The 15,631-nt window shown below is 42.0% G+C and overlaps 1 protein-coding gene across 2 annotated transcripts in view; it reads right to left on the reverse strand.

Annotated features, from left to right (window-relative positions):
- Nucleotides 1–669: 669 nt before the first annotated feature.
- The window catches only part of CERS3 (ceramide synthase 3), a 52,491-nt gene continuing 37,529 nt past the window's right edge, over nt 670–15,631 (reverse strand). The window contains exon 11 of one of the 2 annotated variants that reach the window (XM_054077440.1): nt 670–5,182. In XM_054077440.1, the coding sequence (XP_053933415.1) occupies nt 5,051–5,182 (132 nt within the window). In that variant the 3' untranslated portion in view covers nt 670–5,050. The remainder of the gene's footprint in view (nt 5,183–15,631) is intronic. The other variant, XM_009565077.2, reaches the window with a different exon arrangement.

The following is a 15,631-nucleotide window of genomic DNA, read 5'->3' on the forward strand; positions in this document are numbered from 1 at the left end:
ATTTCTGCTCAGGAAAGGCCAGCGCCCTCTCTGTGATGCTGGTCACTGCGAGTGCCACCTTGCTGTCTGATGCACATTGGTTACACTCTCTAAAGCATGGGCATCAGGCAGATTTCATAAATTTTGTAAGCAGAAAATTACATTCTCGATGGAAATACTGATGTCCTGTGTGACCTTCAACAAGTCAGAAGTGTTTATTATCTCCCTCGAGGTCCACACTGGGGGGTACCTAAAGCTCAGACTGCATAGGCAAGAAACAAAACCCTGGCTCCATATGACACAGAGCAGGGGGGAGCCTCTAAAACTCATTGAGAAAGGGGAACAGACCTTTTCAGTGATTCTGAACACGACCAATGGAATCCACAAAGAGGTACATTCTTGGCTCGTTTGCTGCTCCACACAGAAAGGCTCCTTGGGCAGTTAATAGCCATCAAACCATCTCTCTTTGGCGCTTTCACAACCAGGCTGTGTTCTCGTTCTCAGCATGGACATTCCTTTCTGCCTGCTAGTTATCTGCTGCTCTTCAAACCCGCAGCTGGGGGAAGTGCCCGTGGAGATGGTGTTTTTCTTTCTAAATCAGCAAGATTTTTTTTTTCTTCATTCTTCACAGTTTGCAGGTTGTTCGTAGCCAAAACTCACACATCTCTGTTCGATTTGTTTTCCATCTACTTTATTCTTACTCATAAGTTTAAAAAAAATGAATTCAGATGATAAAACTGAAGTATTCTGCTGCAGTTCATTATTTGGGCTGAAACACCTTGCCTTATGTTTGTTTGCCCAGGGGAAGAGATGGTAAGTCAGAACCTCCGTGATCTTCCCTATGAGGGAGGCAGAAATGGAAAGAAATATGGAACAGCTTTTCAGCTGATACAAATCAGCACAGCTCCCTCATTTTCAGCAGAGCTTCCCTGCTTTTGCCAGCTTTAGAGCCACATCTGAGTTGTTTCCCATGTACTTATGATACGACATTGAGGTAGCAATCCCACAGGAATCGAACTGGGTGACAGCACCTCAGACTGTGTGAACATCAGTGCTCCTGGGAAAAAAAGAATTATTGCCGTATTTGCATTATTCCAACATTCCTCAAGTACATGGAACTTCATAAACAGACCTAATACACACAACAACGGAGTAAAGATACAAAAATGTGTCAGCACTCTAGAGGGAGCAGTTCCAGCGACACAGGGCCACTTTCAAGTACTTTAGTCAAAGTATAAATCTGAAATAATACAGATGATGGCTGATGCACCCATTAAGTTTGCTTCTTCTCCTTTCATGAATTGTCCAGGAAAAATACAAGTTCATTTGCAGCAGTCACTGTTACCTCTTAGGAAGGGGATGGGTCATCCAGCCTTCTCCAGGTACTGTTAAAACTTGGTTCCTGAATTAGGAATCTTATTAGAAAGCTAAGAGGGAATAGAAAGCAGAGAGGAGGGCACTACAAGGCAGGGAAAACGAGACTATCCTTACAGAGGTACCCGTTTTAAAAAAATATTTATTTATAGGGTGCAGCATAACTGACCGGACACATCCAGTGGCATTTAGAACAAAAGAGAACTATATTGAGTAATACAAACTGACAAAATGAGTTCTGTGGCACAAAGGAGATCTGTAAACCAAATCCAGAGTAGATCGATAAATCTATGCAATAAACAAGGAGAGAGGCAGCACAGTATGCAAGGACAGGAGTACCTGAACAGAAGTCAGAGGAGTTAAATGGAACAGAAAAATTTCTGCTGATTTGAATGGACTAGGATTTCATTTTCATTATATAATCCTATCATAAAGATTCTGGCCTGGTCAAAGCGACAGAACAAAACCAGATGCAAGGTGTCCATGCACTAAACCAGGACCCATTTTGTGAAATGGTCCAAACAATGCCTTACAACCCACCATCTGCGCTCACGCACGTTACCTATAAGTGTTCTGCACATGCATTTCGAGAGACTTTTCACAACAATTAAAAAAAATGCTAAGGGTATTGATTAGACTGAAAACCTTGAAGCACCATGACCTTAATTTCTTTAGCCTGACCTGTATCCTCCATGACCTTAGCTTCTTGTTTCTGAGTTTCTATCAGTAAAACGTAGAAAATGGAATGCATGTAACCTCAGGAGTGATAAATCTGATGTTAAGACAGGATGTGTGTCCAGACCCACTGTGACAGTCTGCTCCCACTTCTTTCCATGTTGTGGGGATTTATCCCCAGCACCTAATGGTTTATGCTCAGAATTTTTAGGTCCTACCAGTCTGGTTGGCCATAGCAGTGGCCCCCTGGAACAGCATTCCATGAGTTTGCCATCTCCCGTACCCCTCGCTGCAATGCCATACAGTTATTTGGTGGTTGACTGTGCTTAGACTTAATCTTCACCTTCAGCACGTATTTTCTTCCATATTCTTCTGTCCTCACCCAAAATTTGCCTCGACATTTTATGTTTCTATATATTTATCTGCCTTTTACTCCTCCTTTAAAACCCTAGTTGCACATTGATTTAAAACAACGGGTCTGATAATTGGGTTGGATAACTGCAATCCAAAATTTTTCCTAGGCAAAACTCAGAGCTAATTGGCTGCAGTGGGAGACCTGTCTGAGTACGAAGGGCAAGATTTGGTCTCAACGAGACTATAAATTCCAGTTTAAAACTCAGTAGTTGTTCAGAGGCTCGCTCCTGTGACAACATCACGCTTTGTGTTTCCTTTCCTTGAATTCCTTTCCTAGTCATAGCAGGAAAGCTTTCTGGCACCGAACCCAAATGATAATACCCTGGCCATCTCCCAAAATCCCATTATGTCTTTAGAAAGCATAACTGTCTCCACTGCTCTCAAAGGGAGCATAAAGCCTCCAAGTTGTCGGGTTTCTACATCTTGTAGGGGAAGGCCAGGTCTTTTCATGTAAGCAATAAACAGGCCCTGATAAGCAACTGCGACCCTGCCAAACTCACCAGTTGCTTTAGATGATGTAATAAGTACTTACACTTCCAATAACCCCCCACTGCAGTATTTAAGGTATTCTCCACAGCAATGTAAGGAAGCACACTGCTTTACAACAACTACTGAGGGAATTCTGCCTGATCAGCCTGAGCACTACTTAACTACAGGCTCTGGTTCAGGAGTCCTGTCCTGCCACTATAATGTTTCCCATCTTTCACAGAAGCCACAGGCTTCTGAGTTTTCTACCAAAAGGACAATTATACTGAGAAAGCAGTAAAACACAAACATTTGAGGCATTACACAGTCCAATATAGAAGTAGAACTTCTAACACAGTCTAGTTCAACAGACCATACGTAGGTATTGTCACGCTATCAGCCTCTATAACAAAGTACTCCTACAGTTTCTTGCAACCATGCAGAAAACACTTCTTTCTTCATATCTGAGATCCCAAACATTTCCCATTCTTTCAAATGCTTCGGTCACTGAACTATAACCCACTTTGCCACTGAAATCTTGAGAAAACAAGTCAGGCACAGAGTGCTTCCTGTAGGTCACCAAGTTCCTGCCTGAGCAGCATTAAGGGGAAAAAAGCCTTTCCAAACCAAAAGTTCTGCACTGAGGCTGTTTTAGCAGTGGTCCCCTCGGTCTCTATCAAGCTACTGGATTTACTTCACCAAATGATCTCAGCTACCGTGGAACCACATGGAGAGCATCACAGCTTTAAAACACATGACACAAATTATTTATGACCTTCTGAGCTAAATGCATCTGGAAATAAGACTGGTACCACCCTGTTTAAAAGGCCCAGGCTCTCCTTGGAAAGCCTCAGAACTAAAAATGGCACTGCACTCCACACTAGCATTAGAACAAAAAGCGCAAGCTCAGGATAGAGGCACTTTTGGTTGGAGGAGCTGATAAAGCATCCACTGTTCCTCCACTTCTTCCAGCACCAACAACAGTATGTGAGCTAAGCAACGTACGCACATCCAAGCCTACTTTGAGCTGACGCGATTCCCCATCTTCAAAAAGAGAGAGAGCTGGAAATACAGATCCTGATAACAAATGGATAGACAGCAGTGCCACTGTGACACTCCTTGCTCGCCCCACGCTCCCCCACTGCCCAGACAGATGCAGCGAATGCACAGGAACCACAAAACAGAATTTAGCAGACTCACTCCTGAGAGGAGTCATCCAACACGGCTGTGAGAGACAAGCTCACAAGAAAGGAATGGATGAGACTCTTAGTCTTTCAGGTTGTAAATGTGTCAGGAGCAGGGGATGGTTCAGTTCTGAACATAAAGAAGTGAAAAAGAACCTGTGAAAAGACCAGTTTCCATTCACCCCCTCCTCACTGCACCTTCTGTTCTAACACTGGGCCAAAGTGACTGAGATTACAGCAAAGCCTGGAACTCCATGGAGAACCGGGGACGAGTTTTGCCGTTTTAGCAGTGACTTTCTTGAAAGGTAAATCTTAGAAAACAATATTTGAGCTATCAATCATACAGCATATTTTGGAGAAACACTATATTTCTGCAGTGAAGTCAGCTCTTCACAAGTAAATAATTTGGCTTCCTCTATGTTAGCTTCCACTGGCCTCCAGGAAATGAAACCTAACTCACAAAAAACATAGCCATTTGATGAGGGTTTAAACTGACAAGTAAAAACTGAAACGCTAGTCACTGCACGCACCACTGTCAGAATTTTCCCACAGTGAGTAATTTCAGTTCCTAATGGATTTCACACTGCCTAACTATCACAAAACATCTGTGATTAAAACTGCTTGGTGAAATATATCTTATATCAGACTGAAAAACAACATTAGAACCAATGGGACACTAAATGATCCAAGGCTCTTGAGCTCTGACCTTGCTGAGCACTGTCAGAGTGGAACAGTCAGTGTGTCCAAACACTTAGCAACGATTCAGAAAATGGGTCATTAACACATTTTGTTACGTTATGCAATTTTTCCCTCCCCTCTAAACTGGGCTTTTTTTCCAGGCCCAGTAGCCAACAAGAAATCAATCACAGTCTCTCATAAGCCTTTTGACTTAAAATCTGTCCCGTAGGTTGGGTTAGAAACAGAGCAGAAATCACTGCAGGAGGTGGTACAGGAAAGGGCTAGCGGTAAATGCTGTTAATGAGATGTTTGCTTGACCCACAGCCATTCTTGTTGCCATGCTTTGTGGACTCCTCTTCATTATCTGTAAGTGAATCTTCCTCCTCTTCATCGCTCCGGTCATCCTTCAAGTCCTAGAGAGAAGAAAGCACCATGAGCATGTTCTATACTTGCAGCATTTACAGTCAGGTAAGTTACCAGACTGCTGTTATCAGTGCAATACAGACCCTCCCTCCATAAAGGCCTACGGATGCCACACAAGCAGGTGTTTTATTTTTAATGTGAACTGGGTATCTGATCTTTGCAACGACCTTGATAAAAATAGCCAATTAATTTCATTAGTCAGGTGTCCCCATTTGCAATCACAAAAGGAAAAGATGATGCATAAAAGTTTGAGAACACAAGACATTCTCCCTTCTTGGGAATTCCCCGTCATCTTCTAAAGACAGAACTCTGTCCTTCACTTGCCTCAGCAAGAAAATGTGTTAAAGGGAACCCATGACAGGGGAGCTCTAAATATGGCAAAACTGGCCCCAGAAAACACTCCTTTCCCCCCAAATGGAGGCTGACATCCAAAGACAGACCAGTTAACAACACTTTCATCTTGCAGAGCCTAATGTTCTTTAGACAAAATTTATTCCACGACCGCAGCCCAGTCATTTGACCTCTTCTTGCTTGTTTCCGCTTTCCTTTGTAAAGCATTACTGGTAACCCCTGGGTGCATTAATTAACAATTATGCAGTGCTGGAAAGATGAAAAGAATATTGTATTAAAGCTGGCTATGATGAATACACTTGCCCAAACACAGGAGTTAAGAGGCCACCTGCTTCTGACAGGTATAAACTAAACAGTGACCAGTCGTACCAGCATCTCCCTGTATTAACTTTGCTTAAAAAAGACTTATTGACCCTAAATTATTCTTTCCGGCTCAACGGTGTATACGTCATGTCAACCTTTGCAAAGAGGAGGCTGTGTCTATGCAGCGGTCATATACATTGTGGGTACGATATCCTGCTCCGGGAATCGCCAGGGAGGAGGGGATGGCTACTCCATTAGCAGGGATGAAAGGGGGTGAACGAGATGTTCTGCCCTTATTAAAATCCCTTCACAGCTCTACAGCTTCTAATAGTTGGCAATCATGTTTCATCCCCAGACACTCAAACATGGCACTTGCTAATCAATGTTTGCACCACACAAAGACATTCTGTCTACCCAGTATTTTATAGCAAAGGTTAGAGAGGGGTAAGACAATTCTGTGCAGTTTGTCACAGCAACTAAAATACACCATTAGTCTCTTTCTCAACTCTCACCATAACCCAAGACCCTGCAAGGTGTTCAGAAGTTTAGTTCAAACAATCGAGGCTTTGGCATTAAACCCAAACATCTCTAGCTCCTTCTCAGTGCAACATGCCTACCAGAGCAGCACCTGCCTCCCTGCAAGGACTTTCCATACCAAGCGACAACCTGTCCCACAGACTCAGGGCAGGACACTCTAGTTAAAGACACTGTAAATCAAGTAAATGCTTCCTTCTGCCTAAGCGGTGACCAAGAACAGAAATGAGATCAAACCAGGCACCTAAGAATTTTTCCCCAATTCCAGTATGTTCCTGTGTGATTAACAACCACAAATGGTTGTTTCTTCCATTTATTTGGAAGATGCCTGGCAGACCTGATAGACTCATCTGATACCTTCTGTTTCTCACGTTGGGAGAGATGGGCAATAGCCATTCCCTCTCCAGCACCTCCTGATGCAACACACTACATCTCACTGAAAACGATAAGCTTTCCTGTAGCTGAGGATCAAAACCTAGGCCTTCACACCGTGGCTGAACGCGTACCCATTGGCACCAGGGTACCAGTTTGTTAATGAGAACTCCCAAAATTTAACAGCCAGATAGTTGGTGGTAACAGTGTTCAAGTTCTGAGGGCTGCAGGTGTCATGGTGTCTTTTTGTCACGCAGGGGTGTTTGGCCTGCAGGACTGTCGGCTGAAGGAGACCCAAGGCTTCTCTTCGTGCCTCCAGAGCTGTGTGCTCGAGCTGGCAGCACATTAGCCCTCATGCAGACAATCCGCTGCTTGTACAGCCACACCAGGGACCACTCCATCATGGATAAATTTGTTTTCCTTGTCATCTGCCTGTGCCACAACTAAACAGGCAGAGACCGGACGTTCTTCCTGCTCCTGGAGTGATGTGCCAAGGTCAGGGATGAGATGCAGAAAGGAGGAGCCAGTCTTGTTTCTGTCCATCTTAGATGGGCTCTCAGAATGAACCAACAATTTCACTTTCTTAGCCTGTTGGTCCAAGGTCTTTCTTAAGCGCCAAATTCATACAGAGAAAATAACTAGCAACTCAGTAATAACACATCCAACTGCAATCTCATATCCCTTTCTATACAACACTTGCAGTAAAATGTACAGGACTAGAAAGAAAATTAAAGCCTAAGCTCCATCTCATCAGAAACTATAAACTTCCTGGAGATTTTCTTTTGCCTTTCCCCTGACAACATGCAAAGGGTATCAAACCAAACAAATCTTACTGTAAATACTGTAAAATAAACTTGGCATGCCATCAGTTAGAGAAAAGGAAAGACAGCCTTTCCCACACAAAAAAAATTATGAGGTTCTGGCTCTTTCAGATCACCTCTCTCGCTCCCGATAGTTTTCCTGTTTGTATTTGCAGTAGAAGACACGTGTGGACGGGGCACTTGTTAATTTTTTGCCACCAGATATATTTCAGAAAGAAAATATAAACCACAGTGACGCGTTTGATGACGCAGCTTCTGCCACACTGACTGGAAGCACTCACCTTCGCAAGCCGCCGCTGGCTGAGGCTGCAAAGGCAGGGAGTGACAGGAGAAGAGGGTTTTTGGGCTAGTTGTGAATAGACTTGAGACGACAAAGGTGGGGAGCGCATATTTCATTTCGAGCACCTCGTTGGGGTCTAACAGAAGCTGCTGGTCCAACTTGAGCATGTTTAAGAACAGCTGGCAATCTGCTGTGCTTTGAATGATAGCCGGAGCGTGTCATCAATTCCTGTTTCCTATAGGCATGAGCTGGCCATTCCAGCATGGAACTGGAAACTCTGATCGGATTTGCTTCCCAGTTTTAAAGCTGTCAAGCTGGATGCTCTGATTAAAGGCACTATATTTAGTAATTAAAAAACATGCAAATGTTTTTGCAGTGCACTGGAAATCCCTGTGTTTGAGATAATGTGTTACATATTTCAAAGCAGCGGGAATTCAATTTCTTTGTATTCTGAAGCAACCACTGCAAATTTGCTTAATTCTGGGAGAGAGTACTACTTCCAAAATCCTGATATTAATCAAAAAATAAATGCTGCTAAATTTTTATTATATTTTTAATCAGGAACCTGCTTCCTGACCAAGTGCCTCCACACATTCTTGCATTAGAAGAGTCTAGCTTGTTAAAGTGGCAGAATGGGACTTTACACAGCCACAGCGTACTCTGTAACTAGAAAGCCAAACAAACCCATCTTTGCAAACCGTTTCACAACCATTATAAATATATAAAGATATCATAAGTGAAGTTTGGATCTCCTAACTCTGACCTTCAAAGAGTAACAAAAAAAATGTAACATTTCTAGGATTTTTCCTGCTTTAATACTAAGATGTTTTCTCTGCACCTCTCACATCATACATCACAGTTGTATTTTCGAGCTCAAAGACTCTGCTCTTACTGTCCTCAGCAACAACAGATGAATATACTATCAGAAATGCAGGAGCCGGCAAACTGCAAATACAGCTGAGGCCATTATTAATGCTCAATGCTTTGGTGTAATGGCATCAACTGCAGTTCTTGTACCTCAGCTGGTTTAGGGTAACAGACAAAATGGATGTGTATATTTTATGTTCTGGATGACTAACCAATTTAATCTTTCTAAATGGATGAATGGTCTCAAGGTTTATGAGAAGCAACACTAATGCTATAAAGTCTGCAAGAGAGCCATTTGTAGTGAAGCCAAAGCCGCAAACTTTTATAATCTTTTTTCCTTTTGTTTAACCCCTCCACCTGCCGCTCAGTCTGCCTCTTTTAGTTAAATCAACTGTATTTGTTAAGGTAGTTTTGGCTTCTTCCATTGCACTGCTGTTAGAATGTGTATCATTCAAGTCATTAGCACCACAACTTATTACATGAACAGTAAAGGACCTTCCAAGAGACCTCACCAAGGAAAAACACTTTTTGAAATTAAGAGATGAGAAACTCGATGCACCTCTTCCCAGCCTCTTGCAAGCAGAAAAAACTTGGTCAAATCTCCACCTAAACTAACAGAGAACTTTCTCCTAATTGTGCAAGGTTGTCTCTCAATAAGGCACTCTGAAATCACCTCCCTCTTGACAAGCTCTTGGCACTGCACTCTGCTACAACAGAAGGACACGGCTGTGCTGGAAGACAGATGTAAGTGTGGGGTTCCTGTTCCTATGTGCTGGTGGAGAAGTGGGACTGGACAGACACCACCTTTCTCTCCTGCTCCCCTTTCCTGGGCACGTGGCGTCTTTGTCCACGTGCAGGTGGAGGCCACAATGCAGTCATGGCTTCACATCTGCTATACAGTGTTTAAAGTGGGAAGTGTAAGAGCAGAGGGAAAGACAGTGGCAAGCAGTACAAAAAAGGCAAAAATGTAGTAACGTGGACTGATCCTATCAACACCAGAAGCCCTCACAACATGCCTTTTGCTTTCTCAGAAGGGAAAGAGTGCTTGCTAGCAAATCCATTGTTGGGTCAATGTGGCTTACTGCAGACTGCTGATGTCTCAAAGCTACTACTGTAATGACACGCTCCAAAACAGAAGTAGTAACTGGGGCAGCACGGAAAGAAGAAAAGAAAGAATCCGGCTGAGAGACATCTGAGCAGAAGATGTTTCTGCAGTGAAGTTCAGTTGCTACAACAGTTTTTTGTTCAAGAGTCACCTTCTAATTCAGCTCATGCCCATTTTCCAAGGCACTTTTTCAGGGATATGCAACCACTTCAGCTGGCATTATGAAGGCAATAGTGTAGCGTCTGCTTTACAAATTCACGATGCGAGTTTGCAAGTGCACTGGTGGGTGGATGTCTTTTTGCTGGCTTTTCCAGCTAACCAGCTGAATGAAAGGGAGGTTGACACAGGCTTGCTGGCCCTTTCCACAAGCAAGGGTGGGCGCAAGGCCAGGTCACAATTCAAGCTCTTTCTTGCTCGTATAACTGCATCCATGTGTGGGGTGGGAGATGTACCAGGCCCAACTCATCTGGTGGGATCAACATTGATTCAAGGTTTCCCAGCAGCTTAAGAAGAAACAGTCACTGCTTAGGTTAAACAATTTGCGTCAACATAGTGAAATGTATTTCTTCTACTAGGTACAGATGTATGAAACCAATTCATAGCTGATTCTGGAATTTAAATTATATGTTTTCTGATTTGATGGAATTAGATTTTTGGATTTTCAAATATTTATTCTTATCCTTCAGTCAGAATTTCCTGACTCTTAAATGTCTTATATTAAGATCTGGATATCCTAAATCTTATACCTTAATTCTACCTTAAGAACATTTTCATATAAACATCTACAAACATATTGACTAGATTGTGATTTTTCAACATAAAGACAACAAATTCCACAGCACCTGCACACATGGAAACAGCCCACTGTACAAAGATGAAAGCTATTAATCAGCTCAGCAACCACTGACTCAAATAAAAGAGATAATAAACAAGAGAGATAATAAAAAGTCAGTACAAAGAGATAGAAGGCGGTACTTTTCTAACAAATAATACTATAAAGTTGATGAATCTCTGAGTTCAACATGTTTTAATTCAACATCAATGATTCAACTCAGCTGACATATGACTTAATACGCCTTTACTTTCCTGTGGAGACTAAGCAAAATACATTTGGATTCAAGCAAACTGTTCTATATTTCCAGCCTGGAAGATTTTATTGGAAAATATATTTCCTTTTTCAGCTTATACACACCAGGCAATGTGAATAATGTTGATCTCTTATGGAAGATGCGCTGTTGGACTCTGCTTTCTGCAGTTCACAAATGAAGATGCAGCCTTCCTAGATTAACCACATTGCAGATTTTGTGGCCCAAACTCTTTCCTCTATGCAATACCCATTCCCCAAGCTTTCCATTGGGAGTTTTCAGAGAGAACTCAAAGACGTGTGAAAAAAAATTAAGAAAAAGTTACAGTAATTCCACAAATATTGAAAAGAGTCAGCTCATAAAACTAGATGTTACTATCAGAACATGTTCTGGATTTTGACTGAAGGAATAAATTTGACCTCAAAAAAAAAATATCACTCGTGTTGTCACTCGGCATCACACACCTGTAACTGGAGCTATAATGCCCTGCCTGTTCAGAAGAAATAAATCGTTGTTTACGGTTAATCAGGTACTCTGTGGTTTCAATAAAGTCTGCTAGCTGTGTTATTGAAATCCACTAACTAAACCTCGCACTCAAGGGTATGTGGCTTTACGATAATGTCAAAAGCCCAGGAGGTACTGAGTGAGTCATAATGTCCCACTGCTTTTTGAATTATTCCAATTTTAAATCCACTGTTGGCAAAGAAACAAAGAACAATGTAATAGGCATTCGATGCTGTTCTCTGTAGTGAACTTTTTTTTACCCTAGGACAGAACTTGCATTAAGCCAAACAGTTCAGAGGTATGAACTTTTATCAGAACATGTACTTTTTTTCCTTATAAATGCTTTTTTGGCTACAAAACAGCTGATCAGACACTCCTGCTTTTCACAGTGAGGTATGATACTCTGCTTAAGAACAGTTTGAAACAACACAGCTGCTAAAGAATATCCCTACAGAAGCCTTGTAGCACTATTAAATGAAGCCGAAACAATGTAAATGATGGGCTCTTCTACCCAACCTGTCCATTAAGGTGTTTCTTTCTCATTTTCCTTGTTAGGAGGCATTCTGTTCCTTTTGTGATGGATCCAAAGCTTATCTCTGTACTTAAACATTACCAATCTCATTTTCAAGTCACGTACCCAACTAGTAATGTCTTTTCATTTGACATTCACATCACAATACCTAAAACCACTTCAGTATTTCTAAACGCCCTGATATTGAGGCTAAATATAGAGTAATCACAAACACCTCACAAACAAAGCTTCTTAAACACAACTAGAAGCCCCCAAGACTTGTGCCCAAGTCACTTGGTGGGAGATTTACTTCACTGAAGCTGAGCTTTCCGAAAGCTGGGTGTTTGCTCAGAGACCGTTACCTAGGACTGCTCGTTAACCAACAGCTAAAGAAGCTGCTCTCCCCAGAAGGTGACCTGCCCCACCTCTGCTGGCTGACAGCGCTGGACACAGCCGGGCACCACTCGTCTTCCTCCGATTACAGAGGGAGACTTGAACCTGAGCTCAGCACAGCTTAAGTTCTGGAAGACAAATCCTGCCCTCAACATGCTTCTCTCTCATCGCTGCCTGATTAAGACCGACAAACCGATCCAGTTGGTTTGTTTGCTTTCTGACAATGTCAACTCTGCAGTGTGCTGTGCCTGGTCAAAAGAGATCAGACTTCTATTATGGAGGAGAGAGCTCTCCTTTTATCTCCCTTCTTTGCATGCAAGAAGGATCGAGCACTCATAGGTGCTACTAAGGATAGGGAAACATTGTCTTTAAAGACAAGATAGGACAGTTTCTTTTTTAAGTTGATATTAATTTATCATTAACAAGCTTTATTTCAAGCTTTTGGGTTTCTTTTTTAATTGGTTCAGCAGATTTCAGAAAGGTTCACAGTACTGCAAGTATGAGAATTACCTCATAACAAAGTCACAATTCAGACCTCTGCAGCATATATTAAAATGGTAAATGAAGGCATCAAAAGTTCTGTACAAGGCCCAGGGTTTGCTCTGAGAATTGATTTTTGGCATTTGAAAAAATAAATACATATGCATGCTATTACATATATAGTTTTTATATAGGGGCATACATATAAAACTAGCAACAAATGGAACATTTCATAAATATCCTGCTAGAAAATTAAAAGATATGAGCAATTGACAATGGAAGCCAGAAAAACTGTCAGCAAATGCCCTTCTATGAACAGCAAGGTAAATCAATTAATTTTAAAGCAAAAACTGTCTTACATTTGTGTTCTATCTGAATTAGGAACTTGCACATACAAAGAGTCATTTAGATGAGGGATTTACTGAGATTAGAGTTTTCTTGTGCCAGACATACACGCAGAGAGAGGGGCAGGGGTGCTTGTTTGGCCAGATCCATTGCTGGTGAAAACCAACACAATCCCATTGACTTCAAGTCGAGCCATGCTCATTTATACCAGCTGAGAACCTGGCCCCATATCAACGCTGCAGCCTTCTGCTGAAGCAGCCAGGGGAGGAAACTTTGCTCTCAGAATTACATAGAGTTTTGATTCTCTCTTCTTAAAGGTGGCAGTTGGCCATCTCCAGGTCTAACTGAAGTCAAACTCAGCAACTTTGGAAACAGTAGGCTTTTATCACAGCACATCAGAGACCTGCACAGCCCCATTTATGGCACAGATGACTTCAGAGAGGCAAAGGGAGCATCCATACATCCAAACTGTTGGGACTACGGCCAGAGGACTGAGCCTGCTCTCACACAGTCTTGTGTGTGCATAGCAGAGCTGGTGAAGGATACTTTGTCCTAGTGGTCCCACCACAGTGTACCTTCACACGCTCATCTATTCCAATCAAATGTCAAAAATCAGTTCCTCATTCATTCATTCCTCCATAATGGTCATAACAGTCCTTAAGTTTTCTAAGCTTGACCTGATTTTCACATAATATTCAAGTGAAAGGTGTGGAACTATAGGCATTCTAAACTGAGTTTACTTAAAAAAAAAAAACAAAACATTTTAAGAAAATCAAAATTCCAGCAACATTTTTGCCATTTTGAAATCTGAGAAGTAGAATTTTGGCATACAGTATGACATGCCTCCCTGGAAGTCATGGCTCAGCTGCTGACCCCTTTCATAATCTGGAGTAAAAAGTAGAGATTTAAATAACAATCTGCCTTTTAATTCGAAGAGCCAGGAAACAAACTGGTTGAGGCAAAGGAGTGCTCTTGGAGTGGCACCTAACATTTGTGTAGTAGAGAAGAAGTGGTGGCTTTTTCATCTTCCACAGACTCTGCTGGGCTACATACTTAGACAACACACAGTACTGAGGTCAGCCTTGCCTTCAAATCCCCCCGCGAGGGTAGGACTCCGGAGCTCCCCAGTGTTCGCCCAGCGGCTTTTCTCCTCTTTGCCTATCAGTGGAAGTACCAGACAGCAAACCTATTACTCCTTTATGGTTTCTTCTGCTTGCCTCTCACCCCTCCTCCCTCAGACGAATTTGGCAGCTTAAAGCGAGACACGTAGCCAGGCTTTGGGCTTAACTAGATTGCTGCAGCAGAGTGGGAAATATGCAGATGAAAGAAAGTCATAACAGGAAGTAATTTCCCTTTACTAGGGCATAAGCCTTCACGCTGCTGGCCTGCCTGGCTAGCTCCCATCTCCAGGCTATTAAAAAGCTCATGTCCCAAAGGCAATAATTTGAATCAACTGGGAAGGTTCCCAGATAGAGTGGTTTTCATCTCTAAGAGGGAAAACTTTCATTTGTCCTCCTTTGTTCCCCTAATAAGCTATCGTCATGAGAAAATCTGCTATTAGTATTTATCTGCTAAGAACCAATAAATTCAACTTCTCCATAACCCATTTTCTTTTAAAATGGGGAAAAGGCAACCCCATCTAATCTAGTTCAATCTGTTCAATTTAAGCCTTCACTCAGAGAACGCAAACTCTGAAGCAGAACATGAGCACATAAAGGTCCTTCTCAGTCCAGAAAGAAACCGCAAAAATCTCCAACGACTTTCCAGTCCCACAGAGTCACAAAAATGCACCTACTTAGATTATCATCCTCCTCTAAAATATATTATATTTTAAAATGACTACTTGGAATTAGGTCAAGCACCCCTCTTGGTTCATGTTACCAGTACCCTGATAGGTGCAATACAGGCTTAACAAAACATGTAAGTAAAAGAAAACACAACTTACGTGCCTCTAGTTTAGGAAACTAAACCCTGCCCTCTGTTTAACTCATTCAGAATGATATTTTTCTGAAGTGAATGACCTCTCACTCCATGTGTTAATTCTCATTAAATTTCATTTTCTGATTATAAATGTCTTGAAAATAGATTTTTTTACTGCTTCAGAAAGAAGGAAAAAAAATCAGCTGAAAGTGTGACTTTTTAGGAGTCCAATAAACTGCTCTGCATGCCAAAACTGAATATACATTTCATTTCATGCTTCATTTTCACATCCCGGTAATTGCACAGTGTATGGAAGCGCAGCACTGTTGTGCAGGATCAGGGTCATGTGCTGACCCTTCACAGCTCAAGTTAAAAGTCAGAGTTTATTAGCTGGGAGCAATCATACTCAGCTCGCCTACGGTGTGCCTAGTGCACGGCGAACAGCACACAGCTCAAGCACAGGATCCAATTCTATTTGCCACAAAAGAGATTTAAAATGTAATCTCTTTAGAGGCCATTCTACTTTCACGTTACATAGAGATTTCTTCCTCTCTGTAGTTTTAAAAAA

The sequence above is a fragment of the Cuculus canorus genome, chromosome 12 (assembly GCF_017976375.1).
Source record: "Cuculus canorus isolate bCucCan1 chromosome 12, bCucCan1.pri, whole genome shotgun sequence".
NCBI classification, from domain to species: Eukaryota; Metazoa; Chordata; class Aves; order Cuculiformes; family Cuculidae; genus Cuculus; species Cuculus canorus.